The 24,532-nt window shown below is 47.4% G+C and overlaps 2 protein-coding genes across 6 annotated transcripts in view; one reads left to right on the forward strand and one right to left on the reverse strand.

Annotated features, from left to right (window-relative positions):
* ncmap (non-compact myelin associated protein) overlaps positions 1-2,191 on the forward strand; it is a 7,774-nt gene extending 5,583 nt beyond the window's left edge. For both annotated transcript variants that reach the window (XM_081721786.1, XM_081721787.1), the window contains exons 3-4: positions 370-454; positions 1,165-2,191. In XM_081721786.1, coding sequence (XP_081577912.1) covers positions 370-454; positions 1,165-1,408 — 329 coding nt within the window. In that variant the 3' untranslated portion in view covers positions 1,409-2,191. The remainder of the gene's footprint in view (positions 1-369; positions 455-1,164) is intronic.
* Positions 1,933-13,667, reverse strand: jade1 (jade family PHD finger 1). Of its 4 annotated transcripts, none has more exons than XM_027032568.3 (11): positions 13,533-13,667; positions 11,860-11,999; positions 10,589-10,653; positions 10,290-10,447; positions 9,990-10,180; positions 9,650-9,861; positions 9,363-9,530; positions 8,788-8,904; positions 7,905-8,420; positions 5,633-5,750; positions 1,933-5,443 (listed from the first exon to the last, which is right to left on the reverse strand). In XM_027032568.3, exons 2-11 carry the CDS (start codon positions 11,906-11,908, stop codon positions 4,524-4,526), a joined length of 2,514 nt encoding a protein of 837 aa, XP_026888369.3. In that variant the 5' UTR covers positions 11,909-11,999; positions 13,533-13,667; the 3' UTR covers positions 1,933-4,523. The 4 variants fall into 4 exon arrangements, with proteins under 4 accessions (XP_026888369.3, XP_081577911.1, XP_026888370.3 ...); XM_081721785.1 differs by having other exon boundaries at positions 11,860-11,995; positions 13,533-13,632; XM_027032569.3 differs by lacking the exon at positions 13,533-13,667 and adding an exon at positions 12,728-13,202.
* Positions 13,668-24,532: the final 10,865 nt, after the last annotated feature.

The following is a 24,532-nucleotide window of genomic DNA, read 5'->3' on the forward strand; positions in this document are numbered from 1 at the left end:
ACATGTCATATGTTTTTGGCTCTTCACCGTCGCCTGTTAAATTCACCTTTAGAAATGACTTTAGTCTCTACAGTTACGGTATTTAGCTGACGCTTTTATACAAACCAACCGACAGTTCTGGCTGAGTACAATGTGAGTAATTAGGGTTAAGGGTTTTGCTCAGCTTTATGTGCAACAGGTCAGTTAAAGACCAGTGAAAATAAATACTTGTTTATCAGATTTCATTTTATTCCTGTGCATTACAATTTTTTCATGGAGTCTGCACGAGCGTAAAAATGATTCTTTTGTGGATTAAAAGGCAGCATTTGTGAAGGTGCTCTATAATCTGTAATCTGGGGCCACTGTAACTGACTGGCTTTCTCTCCCCAGGTTCGGGTGCCATGATCGCTATTATTGTCATCGGCATCGTTATCATTCTTGCAATACTCCTCATTATCCTGAAGACATACAACAGGTAAATCCACATTCCGTATAACACACTGCATCGGAGTCAAATTCTGCGTCATTTAAAAAGATAGCCACATTCCCACAAATACACAGCCTACTAAAAATATAACTTTGTATGAGTTTAATGATCTGAGACAAAGGAGAGATGTACAAACATAGGTCTAAGGAAATTAAAATAACCCCACTTGGTGTGTAGTCAAGTGTGTAAGAACTGAAACTGTGTGCGCCTTATTCAGGTCTGTGGCTATTTGGTTTGTGTTAAGACATCCACCTCACGGAGAAGAAAGATGGCCTTCCGCTTCTTTCTTCTGCACATAAAATACTAAAGTTCCTTTTTAAAAGTTTAGACTAGAAAGTGTAGTGAATGCCTGCTTTTAGTATGCTGCCTCCACACTGCTGCCAGTCAGAAGTCACCTGCCTGACGATAGCTTGTCGTGTGCAGGATTTGGTTTTATAGTATATCCAGTATTTTTAACCACGCACGCATCCTGCGTGCTTGCTACTAAGTCAGTCGTGCTACTGCTTTTCTAACGCCACGCCACCTGAACTTGGTTTCAAAGTCCTAAGTGAGGAACGGGGTAGCAGGTGGTGTGACACGGTCCGTTTGTGAATGCCCAGATTTCCCCGCTAAACGTGGCCGGTGTGTGTGGGTGCAGGTGCTTTAATGAGGCTGCCGGCGCGTGTGTAACGCGTGCACAACTTTTGCGTGTCCTGCAGGAGGACTCACGCGGCGCGGGTCCTCGCCGGGAGTTCCGGCAAAACAACACGGAAACACACGTCATCGGCACTGCCGATGACCCACGTCCACGAGAGCTCCGCTCGGGGATCCTTCGTCCAGTCGCCCGCGTCGTCGGAGAACGGACCCCCGCGTGCTGATTTGGGGGACCCCCGCGAGCAGCTCAGCGCGAACGGTGGTTCCGCCCTGGTCACGATACACGCGCCGTCTGTCGAAAACACATAGCGTGTCCCCGGCCACTTCAGCGGACTGTACGCGCGAGATGACGTCGCGTGAAGACAAGGTACAACGGACCAAAAAAAACCAAAAAAAAAACCAAAGAAAAAAAAAGCATCGGATTAAGGCCAGCACGCGCGCGCAAAAAAACAACAACAAAACAAAAAAAACACGCGCACCTGGTCCAACAGTGCCCTCGTGGGAAGGCGCGCGCTGTAGACCGGTGGGGAAGCTCGAGCCCGGAGACAGCCGGTCACGTGTTGGGGGACCTCGCGTGACATGGCAACGGAGACTTCTCGCCTTAAAAAGAACCCTCGAGATATGGCACGAGACTGAGTGCGTGCCGCGTTGGTGACTGTGTGCGCGTTTGAACGTTTCTGTCATGTACTGATTTGTAAACATGATTTCTTTTAGCGTCAGCTCCAGCTCGGGCTCATCCTGCCTTTTATATGGTCATATGCGCTTTTAAACAGCGCCCTCTGCTGGACAAACCCGTCCTTACGCATTTTTTAACAAACAAAAAAACTTCCAGGTTAAATTTCAAAGAGGTTTATTCACAAAATAGATGCATAACAAAAAAATACAGCAGCACTTGTTCATATAAAAGGTCTCTTTGTATGTGAAAAATAACTTTTAGAGAACACAGTCGTGCTGCCAGCTTTGCTCTACTCTAGTGCAACGTTAACATGAAGCCACGCGGGTCTGAGACCACCTCTGACCTCACCGAAGTCTGCGCGCAAGTAGCCTAAACACAAAAACACTTAGAAATAAAGGAAACTGAGTGCAAACGTTCTAACGTGTACTGTCCAAAGGCAACTGACAAGTAGTGAAACTTGTATCCTTTCCAATGATTCAATGAACATTTTTCATCGAAACTCATGTTTATGATTTCAGTCATTTGTGGGATACGGTGCCCTTTCATCACTCTTAACTTAGTGCAGTACATACAGACATTAAACTGAACTGAGCATGAAATACATTTCTACTTGACATACATGGGATGGTGAAGATGTGTAAAATGTGTTTCAAGATTCAATTCTCATTCGTGATCCTCTTGAGAGGGTCCTGGGGTGCAGTCGTTTCACACAACAAATCTAGAAGTATAGACATCTCAGTCTTCAGCTGCAACTTCTTACACATCAAGGGGCTGCAATATGGACTCAGTAAGCAGAAACCCCTCCTCTACCAAAATCCAGTCCAGTCCAGGAGTTCAGCACTCAGCTCCAGTCCATCCTGGGCGGGAATCCCACAGCTCAGAGGAGTCCCTGCTCCAAGCGGAACTAAACCCTCAATTGATGTAAGATGTCTGAGTCAGGAGGCCACACACGGAGCTCTGGGCCTGCTCAAACTGTCACACCAAAACACTCAACCCTGACACAGCAGTGCTTTAGGGAACCCCACTCAACCCTGACAGAGCAGTGCTTTAGGGAACCCCACTCAACCCTGACAGAGCAGTGCTTTAGGGAACCCCACTCAACCCTGACAGAGCAGTGCTTTAGGGAACCCCACTCAACCCTGACACAGCAGTGCTTTAGGGAATCCCACTCAACCCTGACAGAGCAGTGCTTTAGGGATCCCCACTCAACCCTGACAGAGCAATGCTTTAGGGAACCCCACTCAACCCTGACTCAACCCTGACACAGCAGTGCTTTAGGGAATCCCACTGAACCCTGAAACAGCAGTGCTTTAGGGAATTCCCCTTAGTCTGCAGTAACTACATAGTTACAATGCCAGGGTGGGCTAAATGAATGAGTTAATAATAATAATAATAATATTACTACCACCCATAAAATGAATTAAAGTACTCTTTTTTCTATAGAAAAGGAAATACTTTGGGACAGTTTTCTGAATACATGCCTGTCTAGAAATTTGCAGACTGAATTGATAGTGGAGTTTCTCTACTGGGCTGTTAGGAAGAGGGTTCGCATACACAGAAACAACCACCTGAAAGCGCAAACAAGTGCCACTGTCTCTCTACATACAGAAAACAGAACTGACAAATACACTCGCAAACAGAATTTTTTGGGCAATTCTGAACTAGTCAAACTACGGCAGAAGAAACAGAAAAAAACAACAACACAGAAATAAAACTAAAAATAACATAATGAATGTCAATGAAACACGGCAGGACAAGTGTTTCAGTTCAGGACGATGATGGTGATGAAGATGGTGACGAAGGGCCCCCAGGTGCAGCCTGCCCAGCCCTGTGCTGCACGCCCTCCCGACTCTAGCACACCTGAGTCAGGTAGCTGAAGGTCACTGACTGAGTCTGGTGTGCTAGCTTGAGAAGAATCAAGACCTGCGCTCCTAAGTGCCAGTCACGATTGTACAAGTTAGTGAGTTTCATTTCATCGCTTGGTTCAAACCAGTGTACACCGTTACTCCCGTAAGAACCCCCCCAAACAAACAAACAAACAAACAAACAAACAAAAACAAACAAACAAAAACATCCAATAGAAATGAAGCTAATTATTGTTAGCTAGATTAATTTTGAATATAAGCTCATCGCAATACCCTCCGACACTTCGTCATACACACAAGGCGACCAGGGCGAGAAGGAAAAGAATTACAGCTCAGCGCAGGTAAGTCACGCACAAAACAAAAGAAGCAGCATTAAGAAACATGAATTAGAAAAATAAATATCTATCGGCTAACACGGTCTTCGAAGGAGCCACGTGTGATTGAACATGGTTTACAGTTTCCAAAGGCCTGCCATGTTGTCATGAACACCAATAAATAAGAACACAGGAACAAGCTTATGCGTTAAAATCCTGGATGGACACAGGCACATCTGCGTGGTCGCTGCTCCGGGTTTGGTCTCATGCTCACGGGGTCATAAACGGTTCAATATTACATCACGTGTAAGCCGCTGCATTGTGGGATGCAAAATTAGACTTGCATGGTGTTCAGACAACCTGATTTGAAAACAAATGACTTCTGCGTTGGTGAATTTGATTTTTGCAACTGTGGAATGTAGATCTTACAAAGATCATTTAATGAGACGTAAACGCCAAAAATATCTTACGTGTGGCTCCTGTAAGTGCGCGTTTATTTGGATTATATAAGAAAAAGGACATTGTTGACACATAACTTCACAAAGTTTTCTTGGTGGGGGTTTGACGCTTCACGACGCAAGAACCCCCCGCCGTAGAACCTCCGACCCGTAACGCTGCGTCATCGGATCATGACTACGGAGTCGCTGGGCATGGCACCTCTTCTTCTGCTCTGATTGGCTGGGGTCGGTCTCCGGGGTGAGGGCGCGGTTCTCCACGCCTGTTCTTAGCCGCGTTCTGACTGGAGGGGACGTGGGAGCGGGGCTTGCGTCTAGAGCTCTCGCAGGATGGGAGTGAGGGAAACTCCTGTCATCTAATTCATCTTCCCCTCCTCCGGGTGTCCTGTCGCTCCGTTTTGGAATCCTGAAACTTCCCCAGTTTTTGATGTGGCGTGCTGATGTACCATCGGACCCCATCTTTACCTGATACTGACTTGGGTGCACCCTCCTCAGAGAGCCGTTATACCTGGGCCGAAACATCACGGCCGAACTTTTAGTTCTGGACACCGCCGCCCCGTCAGACACGCTCTTAGGGTCTGCATATTTCTGCACAGGCTCCGCCGTGACCTTTGACCCCAGCTTGTGCTTCCCTCTTGCCGGCAGCTGTTCCCAGATCCTTCTCCTCCTCCTTCTCCTCCTCTGCTCCTCCAGGGGGCGCTCCATCTCCTTCCCAGCGATTTCCCCCGGGCACACTGCCATGGCGTCGTTCGAGTGGCCCCGTCCGGCCCCACCGCAGGCGGTATCGGGGACCCCCTCTGGACTGGACATCTTACTCAGAAACAAAGGCTCCGTGCTGGGCACTTTGGTTGGCTCGTCCTCCTGACCTTGGACTCGTTTGGAGGCCCTGCAGCGCAGCACGCTCCTTCTCTGGGAGAGTTCGCTCGCACTGTTCTGGGCTGCATGACCTCTCAGCGGCTGGGGACTCGTGGACGTGGAAGGCACGCCCCGGAAGTAGAACATGGCCTCTTCCAGTTGCCTGGTAGATGACGCGCCTAAAATACAAGTAGGACAAGCAAAAAAGGAAAGACGGAGGAAGAGAATAAAGACAAGAACGAAAAAAACAAAACAAAAAAAACCCAGAGAAGGCCAGAGAAAAAGGCAGAAGTGATTCAGGAATCAGCAGAGATGTTATGCCACGCATGTAATATGTCCTCCAGGCCAGAATGCTGCAGCAGTCTCACCGGGGAGATGGCCTTGTTCCAGCAGCCGGACATGGTGATGAAATATCTGCTCTTGCACTCGACACACCGACCTCTTGATCTTCTCGCGACGCGTCACCATGTAGGTCAGGTTCCGAACCTGAGAAACGCACACACCATTTAAACACGGTCACAGAGTCTAAACGCAGCTTGAACGCACAGTAAGCATGAGCTAAAGCAGAAAAAAGGAGACCTAGGCAAGCACAGCAGATGGCAGGATGTCCACCTTTTTCTGGAGGTCAAAGGTCAGACCCAACCCTTCCTGAACCCTAAACCCCATAGAACTTCAGCAAATGACTGAACACTCAAGAGTCAGTATTTCACTGGACAGACAATGATGTTGCTCAGATTACAACATTGCACAGTGGTAAAGTGTTCATGAATGTTTTCAATGAGAAAATTACACACATTAGAGAACATTCAGAGTATTAATGCGCCATCGTGCAGCTACTTAGAGATCAGAACAACCAAGCCAAAAATGGCTCTAGAATCCTTTACTCTGATCCAAGAGCCAGAATTTACATCTCTGATCTTGTGCTCAAAATCCTCCTCTCGAGTCACTGCTCACGCACTGTCTAAGCAAATCCTACCTGAAGTAACTGAACCTTTACTAAATTGAATAAACTCTTCCTTGAACCTCGGCTATGTTCCTAAATCATTCAAACTGGCAGTAATCTGACCACTTATCAAAAAAATCTAAACTCGACCCATATCAGCTGTCAAACTACAGGCCGATCTCAAACCTTCCATTTATTTCTAAGATCCTAGAAAAAAGCTGTAGCTCAGCAGCTAAACTCATATCTGAGATACATGAAGTCTTTCAGTCAGGATTTAGGCCTCATCACAGTACGGAAACAGCACGAATTAAAGTAGTTAATGACCTGTTGTTGACTTCTGACCGGGGTTATGTCTCTTCGCTTATATTGCTTGATCTGAGTGCAGCATTTGACACTATAGATCACAACATTTTACTAGATAGACCCAAAAATGTTGTTGGGATTAGGGGAACAGCCCATTCCTGGTTTAAATCTTATCTAACCGGTCGCTACCAGTTTATCAGCATAAATGGAGACTTTTCAGCATACAACAAGGTTAGCGATGGTGTCCCACAAGGATCTGTTCTGGGGCCCCTGCTACATTTTCTACACATCTGCTACCTTTAGGTGACATTATACGTAAACACTGCGCAAGTTCCACTGCCAAGATAATGATACTCAGTTATTTGTCTCAGCCAAACCAGAGGTTTGTATCATCTTAGAATTATTGACGAATGCCTAAAGGACGTCAGACACTGGATGTTCTTTCTCTCACTTAATTCTGACAAAACAGGTGCTTTTATTAGTAACTTACAAAGCACTGAATGGTCTCGCCCCACAGTACTTTAGAAACCCACCACGTCTGCTTAGATCAAAAGGTGCAGCTCTTTACTAGTACCAAGAATAAGAAAATCTACCCCAGGGGGTGGAGCCTTTTCCTATAAATGCCCCCACACTGTGAAATAACCTAAACAGTATGTAGGCCTTTTGGGGAAGCCAAGTATGTCTGCTTGATACTGTTTAACACTCGAATCCCAGTCAAATCCCAAGAGCAAGTTGGGCTGACTGGGGTCAAAAGTTTCAGAGAATAGGAAATACCTACTGAATCTGACAGGAAATCATTGTCAGCATAAAGCTGCGTGATTGGACAGTGTGAGGTACATAACTGTGTTGTTAAAAAACAAACAAAAAAAACCACAGACACCGGAAGGCTCTGGAGGATATGTCTCCTGTTTCTGTTTCCCATGTTACACTCGGACTGAAAATGGTGCAGTTATTTGCCGTCTTCTGTCGAGTTAATGAAGTTCCTAATTAAAACAGCCTTTGGCACTGGAGTGTCTCCAGAGTGGTTTATTGATTCTCCATTAAACGCCATCCAGAGCTTTTAAAGCCTTGTTGAATCACTACAGTAGTGTGAAGAGAAGTGCTCCAGCAACCGCTGCATAATTCCCACTGGAGGCCGTTTCCTAGGAGAAAGGACTAAGATGGTGAGAGATAGTGGCGTAGGGGTTCATTGGACACACGGTGAGGCATCAGTCCTCAAACCTGTGTGGGATGATGGGTCTGGAACTGAACTCTGCAGGGTCACAGATCTCCAGGAGGAGGTCTAGGTGCCCTGGTCTGCCCTGGCCTGCTTTCCCCACTGTGTGGTTTAATCGCTGGGTAAAACGACGCCTGGATGGTTCCACCCACCAGTCGTTGGCCTGAGCGGTACCTACCCTCTCCAAATCTTGGCGCAGATGGGTAAAGAGCCGAAGTCTGCGGAGGAGCACTTCCTGTTCCCGCCGAGCGAGGCTTTCTTCCTCCTCCCTCTTTGGCGTGATGAGCGGCTGGTTGAACGCAGCCCTGCGCTTCAGCTTCCAGTACTGAAACAGGAAGTCCACCGTCTCCGGGGGCAACCCCAGGTGCTCGGCGACGTCGTCGACGGCGACGAAGCGGTAGAACTCGTCCTCGAGCTGCTGCACGCGGAGCTTGCGCTCGCTGAGGCGCGCGCCATCGGGGCAGTGCCTCGTGCGCGGGTCCGCTGGGAACGCGGTCCCCCTCCCTGTCCCGCCCTGATCTCGCGGCGCTCGGGAGTCCTCGCTCACCCCTTCGGGCCAGTGCAAGCCCGAGTGCGTGGGGCAGAAGGACTTGAACTTCACCTCGTCGTCCTCGGTGAGAATCGTGTTCATCTTTAGGCCATGCTGCAGTCCACAGGTCACATGGAACGCCACGCGGCAACTCTTAGCTGAGCACTTTGGGGCAGAGAGAGAAGAGAGGGGAGGGGAGGGGAGGGGAGAGGAGGGGAGGAAAGGAGAGGAGGTGAAAATTCTAGTTACACCAACGAAACAGAGGTATGAAATTTATACTGGAAGTAAAGAGGAAACTTTATCCAAGAAGCTGGACGACTTCTGGGTGTTTCAGGGCGCGTTTCCGGGCATTCTGTTCTGTAGTTTAATGCAAACACCATTCTGTTTTCGTTTGTCTTTCGTCTGCCCCACTGATGGGGCCTGTGGGCACCTGAGCCTAACAATCTCAGAGTTCAGTGTGTGTACACACACACACACACACACACACACACACACACACACACACACACACACAGTCAGTCATACAGTTTACCTGTATGCAGGCACCAGTCTTTTCTTTACACAGACAGCAGATCAGAGCCCATCTGTTATTGGGGATCTGAGATACACTTGTGATCGGTTCCATCTTCTCTGGGTTACCTATGCTCACCTGCCGGAACGGAGAGAAAGAGAGCGAGGGAGAGGGAGCAAAGAGAGAGAGAGAGGGGGAGAGAGTAAAAGAGAGAGAGAGTTTGCCTCTTTGTTGTGAAGTGTATTATATTACACAGAGTAGTGTATTATGTGGCGAGGTGGTTTGTATCTGGTGTGTGTGTTGTGTTTCGAGGGCAGTACACCATATTATGTTATAGTGAAATGTAGTGTCATTTGGTTTGTATGTGCGCTATTGTGTAATAAAACCTGTATTTTGTGCTGTATAATAATGTGTGTTATGGCCATATATGTGACAGTGGTGTGTATTATGCTGTGTTACGGTGATCTGCCGCCGTGCTTTGCTAATATTCTGTCCTACTTTGTGCTACAGTGCTGTGCTACTCTGTTGTGCTACTCTGTGCAACTGTGTTGTGCTACTTTGTGCTAACGTGCTACAGTGCTGTGCTGTGCTAATACCTCTGGTATCCAGAGGGCGCAGCTGACGTGGACCCACTTGCTGCCACTACGTGTGGGTTTCATGGCTCCGCCTTTTTTCGGGCACAGCTGGCATTTCGGGGAGATGCCCAGTGCACAGGTCCGACACAGCCAGCTGCCTTCCGGAACCTTCAGGATACCATAACATGCCTGCAGGACCCATGGGACACTGACTAAACACGTGCAGGACACAATCAATCCCTGTAGTTAACCACGCCTGAACACTCACTGACTCACTCACACACTCACACACACACACACACACACACCTGGTGCACACATATGTTGCACTTGTCACAGAACACCATTTCGTTGCCGTCCTCGCCATCGGGTGATTGGCAGACGTCACACACCACGTCCTCGTCGTACTCAATCCCGAGGCCCTCCTCGGTCTCTATGGCGTGACTCATATTGTCATAACAATTGTGCTCAAACTCCTCCATCACCCTCTCCATGGTGTCTTCTTCCAGCAGTGGCATGCCTGCAAACGCACACGCGCACACCCACACTGTCACTTTTACCATGCGCCACGTGTACATGGTGTTTTAGTCTTTACTGAACTCTGCAGGGCTGAGCCTCGGGGCTCTGGGCCCTGACGGGTGTCCTCACCCATTACACTGAACTCTCTGTTGGCGACCTCCAGCCAGGACACATCCTCTTCGTTCAGGTCGTAGCGGCACGTCCCCTCGGAGAGCGCGGCCACGGGCACGTACCCCAGCACTGAAGTCTCCGCCCCCCACGACCGAAGCAGTTTCTTTGGCCGGGTGAACAAAATCTCCAGAGACTTCTCCGCAACAACCCTGTAAGACAGAGTCACATCATGCGTTAATCGTATTTATATTTTTAACAAACGGCGCAGCCCTATGCTTTGTGGACGCCCTGTCTGTCGGGTGGGTGGTGTACACATACCGCACTGTCGGTTTGGGGATGGAGTGGGGACTCACGGGGACCTGCACCCCCTTTTCCCATTCCTGTCTCCACGGGTCCGACAGCACGTAGTAGTCCTCCGAGTTCAGCTGGTAGGAGTCATGAAGCTTCATCGCCGTGATGAGGTCTGTCCTGAACACCTGAGGAACAGGGAGAAGGTCCCACATCAGCCCACTTCCTCTGAACCAGTAGCACGTGAGCGGAAGCGACATGTCGCGATTGGCTGGGAAGCCTACAGTCCTGAGAAAAACATTTGCTTGGCTAAGAGACGGGGTCTTTACCTCCGAGGGTCTCTGCCCATCTCGTCTCCTAGAGTTCGACACCTGAGACCACGATGTGCAGTTACCTAGACAACGAGAACATCACAAGTAAGCAAAGCTCAGTGGGACAGACACTGGATTTAATGTCAAAAGAACTGGAGACGACTGTACTGCGTTAAAACTCACAAGAGGCAGACAGCACTTTGCAGACCAGATTTTCAAACTTTTATCTACCGTTGACGCGTTTTCACATTTGCCCTGCGCGGTTAAAACTTGGAAGGACACATCGTTCATTGATTCATCTTCTAAACCGCTTAATCCAATCCAGTTGCGGCCTGTGGGAATATCGTCCCTGGACGAGTTTGATAACTCAGGAAGGACACAAGGTTTACAGATGTATCCCGAGTGTCCTCCTTGTCCTGACCACTCAACATGCACAACACCCGCTGTCCTGTCTCCCACGATCACCATGACGATAACTACAGAGCTGCCTAACTCTGGTCCGGAAAGAGGGCACTACAAAACAGCTGAGGAAGGGTTTAACACGTTAGTGAATTAACTGGATGTACTGGGTGTGAAGGAGAGGGCAGGGGTATTTGTGTCTCGCCTGCTCTATCACGCCGGATACAGGTCAGCAGTGCACGGTGCAAGATGCCCTGAGCTGGACCAGGAGCAGAGATCACACTCGTCTAACTCAGTGTGACAGGATGAACTTGGGGTGTTACTGCAGGGGAGCCACCACGCTGGGAAGCCCCAGGGACCGAGCTGGTAACACCGAACACGTTAGAGGTGATCTTACTCACCAAGTAACAGATTTTAGTCACCACCTCAAAAGAGAGCAGCAGGTCTCTTTACGCATAGACCTCCTGAGTCCTGATCTGACTGCTGACCTGACCCCTGAGTCCTGACTCAAGCTCGCTGAAGCACCCCTGGACCTCCCTGGTCCTGCACTCTGCAGCAGACTGTGTGGATCTGCTCGGGACCTTCACTGAGTGTCGACATGGGGGCGCCGAGCTAAAGGAAGACGTGCAGTGTTCCGCACCAGACAAACACCAACGTTTGCTGACATATTCAAGAGATGACAGGGAAACTAACATATTACATACACAGAAAAACTGATAATGAGGCAAGAAACCTAACGTTAACCTATCAGACAGTCTGAAAAAAAAAACGGACACATTTGCCATGAGGGAGACACAAAAAGGATGGAGAGAGAAAGAAAGAAAAAGAAAGAAAGAAAGAAAGAAAGAAAGAAAGAAAGAAAGATGAAAATGAAACCAGCAAGCACTTACTTCCATTGTCAGACTCCTCACTGGTGCTGGGCGCACGACTTCTCTTCATGGTCAGAACCTGTGTTGTGCTAAGCCCTCACTGACCTGCACACACAGCACAGACGGCTCCAACCCCTGTGAACGGCTTCTGCTGGGTCTACCTACCAAACGGCATTTACATGAAAAGATGGGGCAACTTAGCCAGCTGTTCATGCAGTTTAAAACAGCACTGTGCAAAATGAACATAAGCAGATACGATCAACCTAACAAATAACAGCAGTAATCATAACATTAAATTGTTTTGATTGTTATAATCAGCCTACGTCTTAGTCAAAGATGCTATATCCTTGTCCCAAGTAACCAGTGAAAGATAAAATTTTCAAACAAATCACATTCTTTAGTCTTCGCGGGAAAGTTTTGTCTGGAACACGTGACAGTTCGACCCATCAGCCAGTGACCAGTGGAAACACTGACCAGTGGAAACACTGACCAGTGGAAACACTGACCAGTGGAAACACTGACCAGTGGCTGAGATACGTGAGCAACATCACCGTGAGGTAGCAAAGGTCGGGTTTGTTTATGTAGCTTACACCTGTTGACGGCTGCAACCCAACGTTCACCAGATAAACTCGAACACCAACACCAAGTGTGCAGTAACCGCACACGCGTGTTCTGAGCCCGCTACGCCAAAAAACGCAGCTAACATGAAGCCAACATCCAATTCAGCAGAAACGCTGCGAACTGAAGCGCAGAGCTCCAAAGGAGGGAGCTAAAGGCTCCTGCTAAAAACAGAACCACAGGCCCCGCCCCCTGACACGACATAGCTGTCCTGCACGATGCCCGTGCAAAACAAGCGACTAAATCCACTAGCAAAATTGACATATTTCACCTTTTTTTTTTCCTTTACAATTTGGTCGGAATCCCGCCTGGATAATCCGCCGGGTTTACATCCGTAATGACGGCGAGCATTAGCGAGCAACTTCAAGCAAGAACGTCAACAAGCGTGCGCCTTCGCCCCAGCTCGGCTCCTTAAACTCGTTTGACGTTAAGCATGTTGGCAACCCAGTGACTGGAAGTGAAACGCTGCCGTGAGGTCTTACTGGTGCACGCAGCCCCACCGTGCACCGAGAGCACGCGTGCTCGCACCGCGGTGACAGACGCAACAGAAGTGCCGAACTACTAGCGCGCACTGCCCCGCGCGCTGGCCGACAACCTGCAGAAAAGCCTCGGATCCGTTCACGATCGCCGCCGCGTGCTGAAAGTTTGACGGCTGGGAGGAAGAGCTGGACATCGCTCCTGAGTTGGCACGGGGACGCCTGCACGTGCGCGCGCGCGCGCCCCGCCTCCGCGCCGCTCGCGGCTGGCTGCACGGTACCGGTCCAAACCGGCGGGGCATTCCGGGCCGGACCGGGACCGGGGTCGGGGTCGGGGTCGGAGCACGGCGGCGTCTGCACAGGACGGGATTTATTGCCCCCTGAACTTGATTTTTTATTTTTTTTTTCCCATTTTTTCCCCCCCTTTTTTTTTTTGGCGCCATTTTAATGACGTACCCACATTTGCGCCCGGACCGTCTGCAATCGCGAAAAACCTCGCGGATATCCTGGAAAACAGCACGCGCGCGGGGCAAGGCGGCCGCGCGAGGCCTCCGTCTTTACGCCCGCTAAGATGCGGCGAAAGCTCCAACGGGACGGTACCTGCGCAGACGGGGTCGCCGCTCCCGCGCTGGCGTATCTAGGCGCTGCTCACGGTCGGCGCTCGAGCGGCGCGGTGGCAGATTGTCGGCTCCCCGCCCCGCTCGCGCACAAACACAAGTTACGTACGTGTGTGTCCGCGTGCCGTCCGCTGCGCCGCCACTAGGGGGCAGACACGCCTCAGCTCCCTGCCCACAATAACGTAGTAAACATAACTATAATAAAGGGCGCGAAATAAACAACAACAACAACAGCAATCATGATCAGTAATGATCTAATAAAATAGATCATGTACATGGCTGTATGTTTTGCAATGTATTACCGCTCTCCAACTACATATTTTCACTGAAAAATCAATACCTATAAAATGCGTGCGTTAAATAGGTTACCCTTTTTGTGGCGAAGGCTGGAGACTTCAGCATGAAACGTTTTCCTGACCTTTAGTGACACACATCACAAACACTTAGTCATACTGTAACACTGACACATCACACCGCTCTGATTTTCTAAAGCAGAGTTTAAGGTGAGTGATGGAAGATGCATGACAGAGGAACCGCGATTTCCCATTCATGGTTTCGTCTGTCGATCATATTCAAATGCAACCATTAATTATAATAATGTGAAACACTAAAATTCCCCAGCCTCCATGTACGGTAAGTAAGAACTGAAAGAACTTTGCTGTGTAAGTGAAAAGATACATACATGGAAATAGTAGCAGACATGATTCCAGTCACTAGAATTGTACTGCTCTTTTGAGTTTCTGCCCTCTAAACCAGAATCTTTTTTCTCTTTCTTTAATTGTGTATTTGAGTAGAAAAGGAAGTTTTAAAGGGAAATGAATCCCCTAAGCACTTTCCTTAGCACCCTGATGCCTCCACATCCATGTGAATAGGGACGCGCCCTTGTGTGGAGTTCTGTGGGTTTGTGGTCTGTCGCCAGTAGTAAAACACAGGAAGCTGTGGCAAACAACATGCAAAGGTGTCAGTGTTGACGAAGCCACGTTCACATGCGCTGTTACAAAAATCCAATACTGATAAAGTTGTTGCATGAACAACTTTCTATTTTCTACTTTCAAATGAGAGACTGACACGATTTCTTTTCTATTCTTCAGTTTTTTTCTTCTAATAATCTTACTCAAAATCCCAGTCAGTGGGATCTGTCGGAATAAAGACCCAAAAGTGTTCGTAAGCCGTCGGTATGGTTTCTTTCCCCAGCGACTATATATAAGGACTGTAACAAGTTAAGAGCTTTCTGCAAAGTTTCTGCAGCCTGTTTCATAGTAGACACACATGAACACATAACCATATCATCTGCAAAATAATGAATTCTACCATTTTCAATATGCTTTCTGAGCTCTGATTTATAATCTAAAACCCAGTAGACCCCCTGAGCACAGACCCCTGAGGACAGACCCCCTGTGGAACCCCATTAACAATTTCTAGGAATTTTGATTGATTACCACTTGCAACATCACACTGACTCCTATTAATAAAGTAATTACGAAACCAATTAAGTGCCTGCTGATCAAAGCCAATAGAAATCAGCTTGGATGAAAAGGTGTAACAGAGGATGCTTTCCAGTCTCTATGAAAAGATTGTATAAAGATTTTTATCAAACTCAGCAGTACTGACATCACTGTTCTGTGACATCACTGAGCAGTGATATTACTGTGCCATGCTTTCTCAAAGGCCTCTACTGTTTGGGCTGGAGAACCTGCCAGTCTTCATCCTGTGGGCCAGGGGGGCGGGGCCTCCTGGAAGGTCACACCCACCTCCTACATCCCTTGGGAGGTGAACCAGGTATGTTGGGGCAGGAAAAATGCCACCCTGTGCAGTAATGTGGAGTCACAGTAACCCTCACACACTCACTGCACAGCAATGATGTCCTAGCACTGGCCCATCCAGCACACTGGAGCCTGTCACTGTGTGTCTGTGTATGTGTGTGTGTGTGTGTGTGTGGTATAGGGAGCTGCTCCCTCCCCTCTGTCTGAATATCATGATCAGAGAGAAGACATGAGCCTTGATTCAGCCTCTGTGACTCTAAAAAAAAACAGCACTTCAGTGAACCCTTGATCCGACACACACACACCCACACACACAGAAAGTTGTGTAACTAGATAGATTTATTAAATTAATTTTTACTGAAAGAGATGTAGAAAGAGAAAGACATGGGTACGTAAATAGTGTTTTATTGAATTAACTCTAACAGAATGTGAAAGCTTTTGACAGTTCTGTACCTGCACATCTTCAAAGTGGAAAGGAAAAAAGGGCGCAGAGAAGTGTGAGAGAGTGAGGACAGAGTGAGGACAGAGTGTGAGAACAGAGTGAGGGCAGAGTGTGAGGACAGAGTGAGAACAGAGAGTGAGAACAGAGTGAGGGCAGAGAGTGAGGACAGAGTGAGAACAGAGTGAGAACAGAGTGAGGGCAGAGTGTGAGAACAGAGTGAGGGCAGAGTGTGAGGACAGAGTGAGAACAGAGAGTGAGAACAGAGTGAGGGCAGAGAGTGAGGACAGAGTGAGAACAGAGTGAGAACAGAGTGAGGGCAGAGTGTGAGAACAGAGTGAGGGCAGAGTGTGAGGACAGAGTGAGAACAGAGTGAGGGCAGAGTGAGGGCAGAGAGTGAGAACAGAGAGTGAGGACAGAGTGAGGACAGAGTGTGAGGACAGAGAGTGAGAACAGAGAGTGAGAACAGTGAGGGCAGAGAGTGAGAGCAGAGTGAGGGCAGAGTGAGGACAGAGAGTGAGGACAGTGAGGGCAGAGAGTGAGAACAGAGTGAGGGCAGAGAGTGAGAACAGAGAGTGAGGACAGAGTGAGGACAGAGTGAGAACAGAGAGTGAAGACAGAGTGAGGGCAGAGAGTGAGAACAGAGTGAGGACAGAGTGAGGACAGAGAGTGAAAACAGTGAGGGCAGAGAGTGAGAACAGAGAGTGAGTACAGAGTGAGAACAGAGAGTGAGGACAGAGTGAGGGCAGAGAGTGAGAACAGAGAGTGAGGTCAGAGTGAGGGCAGAGAGTGAGGACAGAGAGTGAGAACAGAGTGAGAGCAGAGAGTGAGAACAGAGAGTGAGAACAGTGAGGGCAGAGAGTGAGGACAGAGTGAGAACAGAGTGAGGGCAGAGTGTGAGGACAGAGAGTGAGAACAGAGTGAGGGCAGAGTGAGAACAGAGTGAGGACAGAGTGAGGGCAGAGAGTGAGGACAGAGTGAGGGCAGAGTGAGGACAGAGAGTGAGGACAGCGTGAGGGCAGAGTGAGGACAGAGAGTGAGGACAGAGTGAGGGCAGAGAGTGAGAACAGAGTGAGGGCAGAGAGTGAGGACAGAGAGTGAGGACAGAGTGAGGGCAGAGAGTGAGAACAGAGAGTGAGGACAGAGAGTGAGGACAGAGAGTGAAAACAGAGTGAGGGCAGAGAGTGAGAACAGAGAGTGAGGACAGAGTGAGGGCAGAGAGTGAGAACAGAGAGTGAGGACAGAGTAAAAACAGAGTGAGGGCAGAGAGTGAGAACAGAGAGTGAGAACAGAGTGAGGACAGAGAGTGAGGACAGAGTGAGGACAGAGTGAGGAAGGGGGGGGGCAGGGATAAGAAAGGCAGCCTATGCTATCAAGTCAGCCAGACTCCATCGTGTTCAGACTCCATCGTGTTCAGACTCCATCGTGTTCAGTGCAGAGACGCGAGTGTCAGGTGCTTTACAAGCTACTGTGGTTTACATGAGGAAGAGTGTGATGTCATTAAATTGTAGGTGAAGCAGGCTAACTGGTGTGTGTTCACCCAGCAAAGTAAACATAGTAAGCCCCCCTGTGTATTGTCTGTACATTTACGGCATTTAGCAGATGCTCTTATCCAGAGCGACTTACAAAAGTGCTTTGTCATTTACTCATAGAACACATCCTATCCTGTATATTTACCTGATGCTTTTATCCAAAGCAACTTACAATTAAGAGTGAGTACAGCTTGAGCAATTGAGGGTTAAGGACCTTGCAATTGAGCCTTAAGGGGCCCAACATTAGCAATTTGGCAGTGGTAGGGCTTGAATCGACAACCTTCTGACTACTAGTCAAGTACTTTAACCACTGAGCTTCCACTGGCCCTGTATATGCACTGTATATTGTCATGTACTGTCTGTATACTGTCTGTATACTGTGTATTGTCTGTATATTGTCTGTATATTGTCTGTATTGCTCAAGAGTCACCAAAAGCCAGAAACCAAATTCCTTGCATGTGTCAGTATATTTGACCAATAAACCCATCCATGCAAATGCCATCATATGTTAATATTCTAAATGTTTTGTTTATTTGTTCACAAATTATTTCCTGTGTGATGTCATACCCTGTAGACCTGTTAAATTTCACTAAAGGAGTCTGAATGAATTTGTACTCCATAGCACGCTTGGCCATGGACTCACTACCCCAAATCCTTACCGAGGTGCTAAGGGATGTTTCCATAGCAGCAGCGCTGTCTGAGTCCCTCCCTCACTACTTTTCATACCACTGAGAGGAAGTGAGACATCTGTGTAGAAGACTGACAGGCAGATTAGAAACACACACACACACACTCTCTCTCTCTCTCTCCCTCTCTCTCTCTCTCTCTCTCTCTCTCTCTCACACACACACACACACACACACTCTTTGTCTCTCTCTCACACACACTCTCACACACTCTCTCTGTCTCTCACACACACACACACACACACACACACAAACACACATGCATGCACACACATGGACACACATAAATGCACACAAAATAGTGTCTAGCGGGGAACATCAGAATTGGATGGGGGTCTTTACAGTTAAAGATAGGAACCTGTCTCACACACACACACACACACACACACACACACACACAACCTCTTCAGATAACATGACCTCTTTTTCTCGATGTTACACACTCAGTCACTCTTATACAAATTAGCTGGGTTATCTCTCTCTCTCTCTCTCTCTCTCTCTCTCTCTCTCTCTCTCATTTGTACACATGACACAGCCATAGTCATGTTATGACAGCCTCCACTTAGTCTCAGATACAATCTCCAGATTTCACATCACCGGCTCTGTGACTCACACTGAATGTGTCTTCACTCTCATTTCACCACTTACCATCACATCATCACAGAGAGAGCGCAAAAATAATCTCACACACTTGGATGGATCCACCTGCTGCCACTCTGTGTCTGAGATGACATCTGTGTCTGAGATGATGTCTGTGATTGGAGACGACATCTGTGTCTGAGATGATCTCTGTGATTGGAGATGACATCTGTGTCTGAGATGATCTCTGTGTCTGAGATGATCTCTGTGATCTGAGATGACATCTGTGATCTGAGATGATCTCTGTGTCTGAGATGATATTTGTGATCTGAGATGACATCTGTGTCTGAGATGATCTCTGTGTCTGAGATGAGCTGAAACGTAAACCCTGCTTCCCCCCCTAAGGCCATTCCATGCTGCAGATATGAGAAAACTCTCCTTTCAGTTAAAACTCTATTTGATAATGACTGAGCAATTTCCCAAAAGACAGAACACAAACCAGCTCCTTAAATGTTACAGTACCACTATCACTCCCTCTCATGTTTTTTACTCAATTATCACCAAGAGTCATGGCGAAATTCCACCCACTGTCAAACTCTCACATCTGTTAAATCCTCTAAAGCCTCCGGAGGCTAACAGTGCCTCTTCTGAGCTGTATGTAGCTGCACCGGTCAACCTGCTCTCATCTATGTACAAATTCCAGCTGATATGGCCAGCACTCACACAACTAATGCTGTGGGGGACGTTAGCAGTTTTGTTTTTAACACATCCCAGTCACACAATGTGAAACTGATAAGAGATGGGCATTAGCACTCATGCTCCAGTGACTGCAATAGGCCCAGATCATAGCACACCAGCATTTTAAAGGATCATAACACACCAGCGCTTTAAAGGATTTTAACACACCAGCATTTTAAAGGATCGCAACACACCAGCGCTTTAAAGGAAAACGATCCTTTTCTGAGCCGTCAGTATATCTCTACTCGGTATGACCTTCTCAGATCTGTATGATTTAAATATTAATATCCTCCCTATTTCTAAAAAGTAACTGGTACCAGGAAATCACTCTGTAAAGATGAATGCCATTTCAGAAAGAACCTGACCTGGCATGCAATGTGTGAAGGATAGAGATTGACAGGTCACACAGCGTGACGCAGGCCCAGCAGTGTGTGAAAGCACGGGGTTGCACAGGTCACACAGCGTGACGCAGGCCCAGCAGTGTGTGAAAGCACAGGGTTGCACAGGTCACACAGTGTGACGCAGGCCCAGCAGTGTGTGAAAGCACAGGGTTGCACAGGTCACACAGCGTGACGCAGGCCCAGCAGTGTGTGAAAGCATGGGATTGCACAGGTCACACAGCGTGACGCAGGCCCAGCAGTGTGTGAAAGCACAGGGTTGCACAGGTCACACAGCGTGACGCAGGCCCAGCAGTGTGTGAAAGCACGGGGTTGCACAGATCACACAGCGTGACACAGGCCCAGCAGTGTGTGAAAGCACGGGGTTGCACAGGTCACACAGCGTGACGCAGGCCCAGCAGTGTGTGAAAGCACAGGGTTGCACAGGTCACACAGCGTGACACAGGCCCTGCGGAGTGTGAAAGCACAGGGATCACAGAACTCTACAGAGCCCCATAGAGCTCCACAGAACTCCACAGAACTCTACAGAGGCCCACAGAACTCCACAGAATGCCACAGAACGCCACAAAACTCTACAGAAATCTACAGAGCTCCACAGATCTCAACAGAACTCCACATAACTCTACAGAGCCCCACAGAACTCTACAGAATTCTACAGAATTCCACAGAACTCCACAGAGCTCCAAAGAGCCTCACATAACTCTACAGAGCTTCAAATAGCCCCTACCTTTATCAAAATACTACAGTACTGAGCTCATAGAAAAAAAAAACCCAAGCATGCACTGTACAAGAAGTCATGTGAGTCAGACCTTGAACACTCTGAAGGACACTCCATTGATGTATTTGAGGAGTTTGAAAGAGTAGTCCAGTTCAGCCTGGGGTAGTTGCTGCTGACATGAACAATACAAATCCATTAGTGTCATCTGTGCTTCTACAACCAGACCAAACCAATTTAGAGTTTCCTCAAAGTTGGTCCAGGATGCTCATGTGAACGAGAAGCTTTGTGGCACAATGTGAAGCAAATTCATTTTTATTTCCAGAAAACAGAAACATCAAATAGGATTAAGATTTGCTGAAAGTAAGGATTTTGATCAGATGATCACATTACATCAGATTATCATGGTAAATGAACATTCACCATCCACATTATTAGAAACACTAAAGGACTAAGGAAGGAAGCAAGATGTTCTACAATGATTCCTGAAGTGGATCTCTAGATCTCTGAATCTCTGGCAGAAATGTCATACATCAGTGCCCCCAAAGTGGGTCCAAACAGAACCAGGCCAGACCAAGCTGACTTCTGATAAACGAGGCATGCCCAGTCTGTTATACTGTTCTGCTATTGTTTTGGAAGTGTGCCGAACTTGCTCCAACGTAAGATCCTACCTGCTGAAATTGAATAAAGTTATACTGTATCGATAACTTTGGATAATCTGGTTTAGGTCATTCTGAGAAAAAGACCGTTGGCATGTATATTTACCAAACACAAACAACTGAGCGGTGCTACTCAAACATTTCCAGACTGAAACGCATATGAATCCAGAGTCTTAAACTTGGCCAAGATAAAGACACCTTTTCCCAACACCGTTAAATCAAGCACAACTGCTGTAGTCTATTCAACGAACCTGAATGTGATTTTTGCAACGCTGCCGGTAGATGGTGTACTAACCCAAACTGATGAAATGAGATATTTCCAGGGACATGTTATTCTCCAGGGACACGTTATTCTCCAGGGACATGATATTCTTCAGGAAAACAGTTGAGCATGTGTGACTTTTTGACTCCAGTATTGAATGATAGATGCAGTAATCATCTAGTAACTATTATTAAAAGCTTGATCAACTAAACTGTTCCTATTTTCTGACGTTGCGTAGACATGCTTTGGCTGATTTAAGGACAATTTACATTGCAAGGTCATTACATGTGAAACAGGCTGAACTATATTAAACAGTAACCGACTTCAAATATAAATACATCTAGTAACATTTCAAATGTAATATAAGTTTAGTTCAGTATGGCTTATGACTAAAATAGCAACACATTAGGCACAATAAAGAGTCAGTTAATCAGTATATTACACATATACGAAATTTGTCTTGATGATTGCCACTAGAAATATGACCTTTAACCAAAGATGAACAAAATAAAATTAAAAAATCGAGCAAGAGAGTAGATATAAGAGCGGTCCTGAGCAAAATATGGAAATAAACTATTATTTACAGGATAATACAGGTTGCTATGAACCAGTTTACATGTTAACAGTGCAGAGATTTATTATTGTGCACAGGTGATATTCTGTGTCTGATTGTTCTGGTTTTATGGCCCTGAGTCTTCTAACAGAGGGAAGTGACTGGTCAAGGTTTCATCCATCATGTCTGTGTGTGTGTGTGTGTGTGTGTGTGTGTGTGTGTGTGTGTGTGTGAGGTTCATCTCAAGTCCTCCATAATATCTGTGCATGGGGGGGGGGGCGGCGGATTTTCTTAGGCTGTTTGGTCATCTCTGAAGAAAAGAGGTGAAGGGTTCTGATCTGGTGGTACTTCAGAAAGGTTGAGACACTTTTATCTTAAGAAGCCCAAGATACTATGTTGTAAAGAAGCTGAGTAGAGGAGGATGTGCCCCACCTTTGAGTTTTGGTTCCTCTCCAGGTTTCTTCCTCATGCTCTCGGGAGTTTTTCCTCGCCACTGTCACCCTTGGCTTGCTCAATGGGGGCTTGGACTCGGGGATATTTATAAAGCTGCTTTGTGACAACATCTGTTGTAAAAAAAGGCTATATAAATACATTTGAATTGGAATTTGAAGCCAACCACAAATCAGGTACACATCCCTGGACTGTCCAGATGCTGTATCCTGAGTGTAGGGCTGGTTGCCTGTGGTACTGAGTGTAGGGCTGACTGACTGTAGTACTGAGTGAAGGGCTGGTTGACTGTGGTCCTGAGTGTAGGGCTGGTTGACTATGGCACTGAGTGTAGGGCTGGTTGACTGTAGTACTGAGTGTAGGGCTGACTGACTGTAGTACTGAGTGAAGGGCTGGTTGACTGTGGTCCTGAGTGTAGGGCTGGTTGACTATGGCACTGAGTGTAGGGCTGGTTGACTGTAGTACTGAGTGTAGGGCTGGTTGACTGTGGCACTGAGTGTAGGGCTGGTTGACTGTGGCACTGAGTGTAGGGCTGGTTGACTGTAGTACTGAGTGTAGGGCTGGTTGACTGTAGTACTGAGTGTAGGGCTGGTTGATTGTGGCACTGAGTGTAGGGCTGGTTGACTGTGGCACTGAGTGTAGGGCTGGTTGACTGTGGCACTGAGTGTAGGGCTGGTTGACTGTAGTACTGAGTGTAGGGCTGGTTGACTGTAGTACTGAGTGTAGGCCTGGTTGACTGTGGCACTGAGTGTAGGGCTGGTTGACTGTAGTACTGAGTGAAGGGCTGGTTGACTGTGGCACTGAGTGTAGGGCTGGTTGACTGTAGCACTGAGTGTAGGGCTGGTTGACTGGCACTGAGTGTAGGGCTGGTTGACTGTAGTACTGAGTGTAGGGCTGGTTGACTGTAGTACTGAGTGAAGGGCTGGTTGACTGTGGCACTGAGTGTAGGGCTGGTTGACTGTAGCACTGAGTGTAGGGCTGGTTGACTGGCACTGAGTGTAGGGCTGGTTGACTGTAGTACTGAGTGTAGGGCTGGTTGACTGTAGTACTGAGTGTAGGGCTGGTTGACTGTAGTACAGTTCCAATGATGCAAACAAAATTGATTTATAAATATTTTAATAAGTATGACACTTAAGGACACCGATAAATCAAATTCTTTTTGTGTCTTCTGTACCCCACATCTGATTGCTCCTTTTTGTTTAATATACCAACTTTGTTCAAATGTTTGCATGTGCGCTTGGCCCCCCCCCCCCCCCAAAAAAAGCAACCCTTGTTGGCTACAAAGTGATTAGTGAAGATAGGTGCAGTGAGGAGGAAAGGAGGGCTGCTGTATGATTGGGGGACTGGGAGGCAGAGGGGTGTGGCAAAGGGCTGGTGTATGATTGGTAGACTTGTGAGGCAAATGGGCGTGGCAAAGGGCTATAGCATGACAAAGTCCAATTTTATTGTTTAGTTAGGCTATGCAGTCCTTTCAACATATTTGTATAAAAGAGGATGGATTTAATTTTTTTAAAACCAATTTAAAGCCGGTAGTGTCCAAGTACAGGGCTTGTGAACTTTACATACTGTTAACAGGCCCATGTGCCCATTGCAAACTTACAGCTTCAATCAAAACTGTTCCAACCCCATTAACCTAACATAAAACCTAACGAACACACACCAGCTGAGGCTTTGGTAAACACCACGTGTACTGGTACACATTTGGGGAATTGAGAGACCAGGCCTACATTCAAAACAAAAACACTTTCAACACATCCATTTGCAATATTCCCCCCCCCCCCCCCCCCCAACTCCTCAAATCGATCCGTTACCTTTATTAATTGCTATTAAATATAAGTGCTTGCGTGCTTCTGCAAGATCTCTCCTGGAAATTTGACTATTTTTCCATTTGTAAAGACTTCCAGTTCACTTATCTTTGGCTTCTACAATGCTGTGGATTTCTTTAAATATCAAAGGTTTTTAATGGGATTTAAATCTAGGAACTAGGAGGGCCATCACTGAAAGTATTCAGGAGAGTTCCCCAAGCAAAGCTTTTGGTGACTTGGGTTAAATGCCTGCAGCCACTTTTATGCTGGAAAGTCCAGTGATCGGCCTCAACTGCCCCGTTCTCCTTCCAGCTGGCCCAAGATGTCCATAGGCCCACAACAGCCAGCCCAACCTGAAGCCAGTTACCAAAACAGTAAAATAGGCCAACGTGACATGACAACTCCAT

Source organism: Electrophorus electricus, chromosome 10 (genome assembly GCF_041902795.1).
Source record: "Electrophorus electricus isolate QZ-2024a chromosome 10, ASM4190279v1, whole genome shotgun sequence".
NCBI classification, from domain to species: Eukaryota; Metazoa; Chordata; class Actinopteri; order Gymnotiformes; family Gymnotidae; genus Electrophorus; species Electrophorus electricus.

What these genes read in the sequence shown, in the direction of transcription:
- jade1 (XM_027032568.3), bottom strand. Translation starts at nt 11,908, where the DNA reads ATGAAGAGAAGTCGTGCGCCCAGCACCAGTGAGGAGTCTGACAATGGA. An exon ending in GCGCCCTCTGGATACCAGAG is followed by an intron (nt 8,905 to 9,362) that starts GTATTAGCACAG and finishes CCGTTCCGGCAG; the next exon opens with GTGAGCATAGGTAACCCAGA. An exon ending in TGCGCCAAGATTTGGAGAGG is followed by an intron (nt 5,751 to 7,904) that starts GTAGGTACCGCT and finishes TGCGTTTCTCAG; the next exon opens with GTTCGGAACCTGACCTACAT.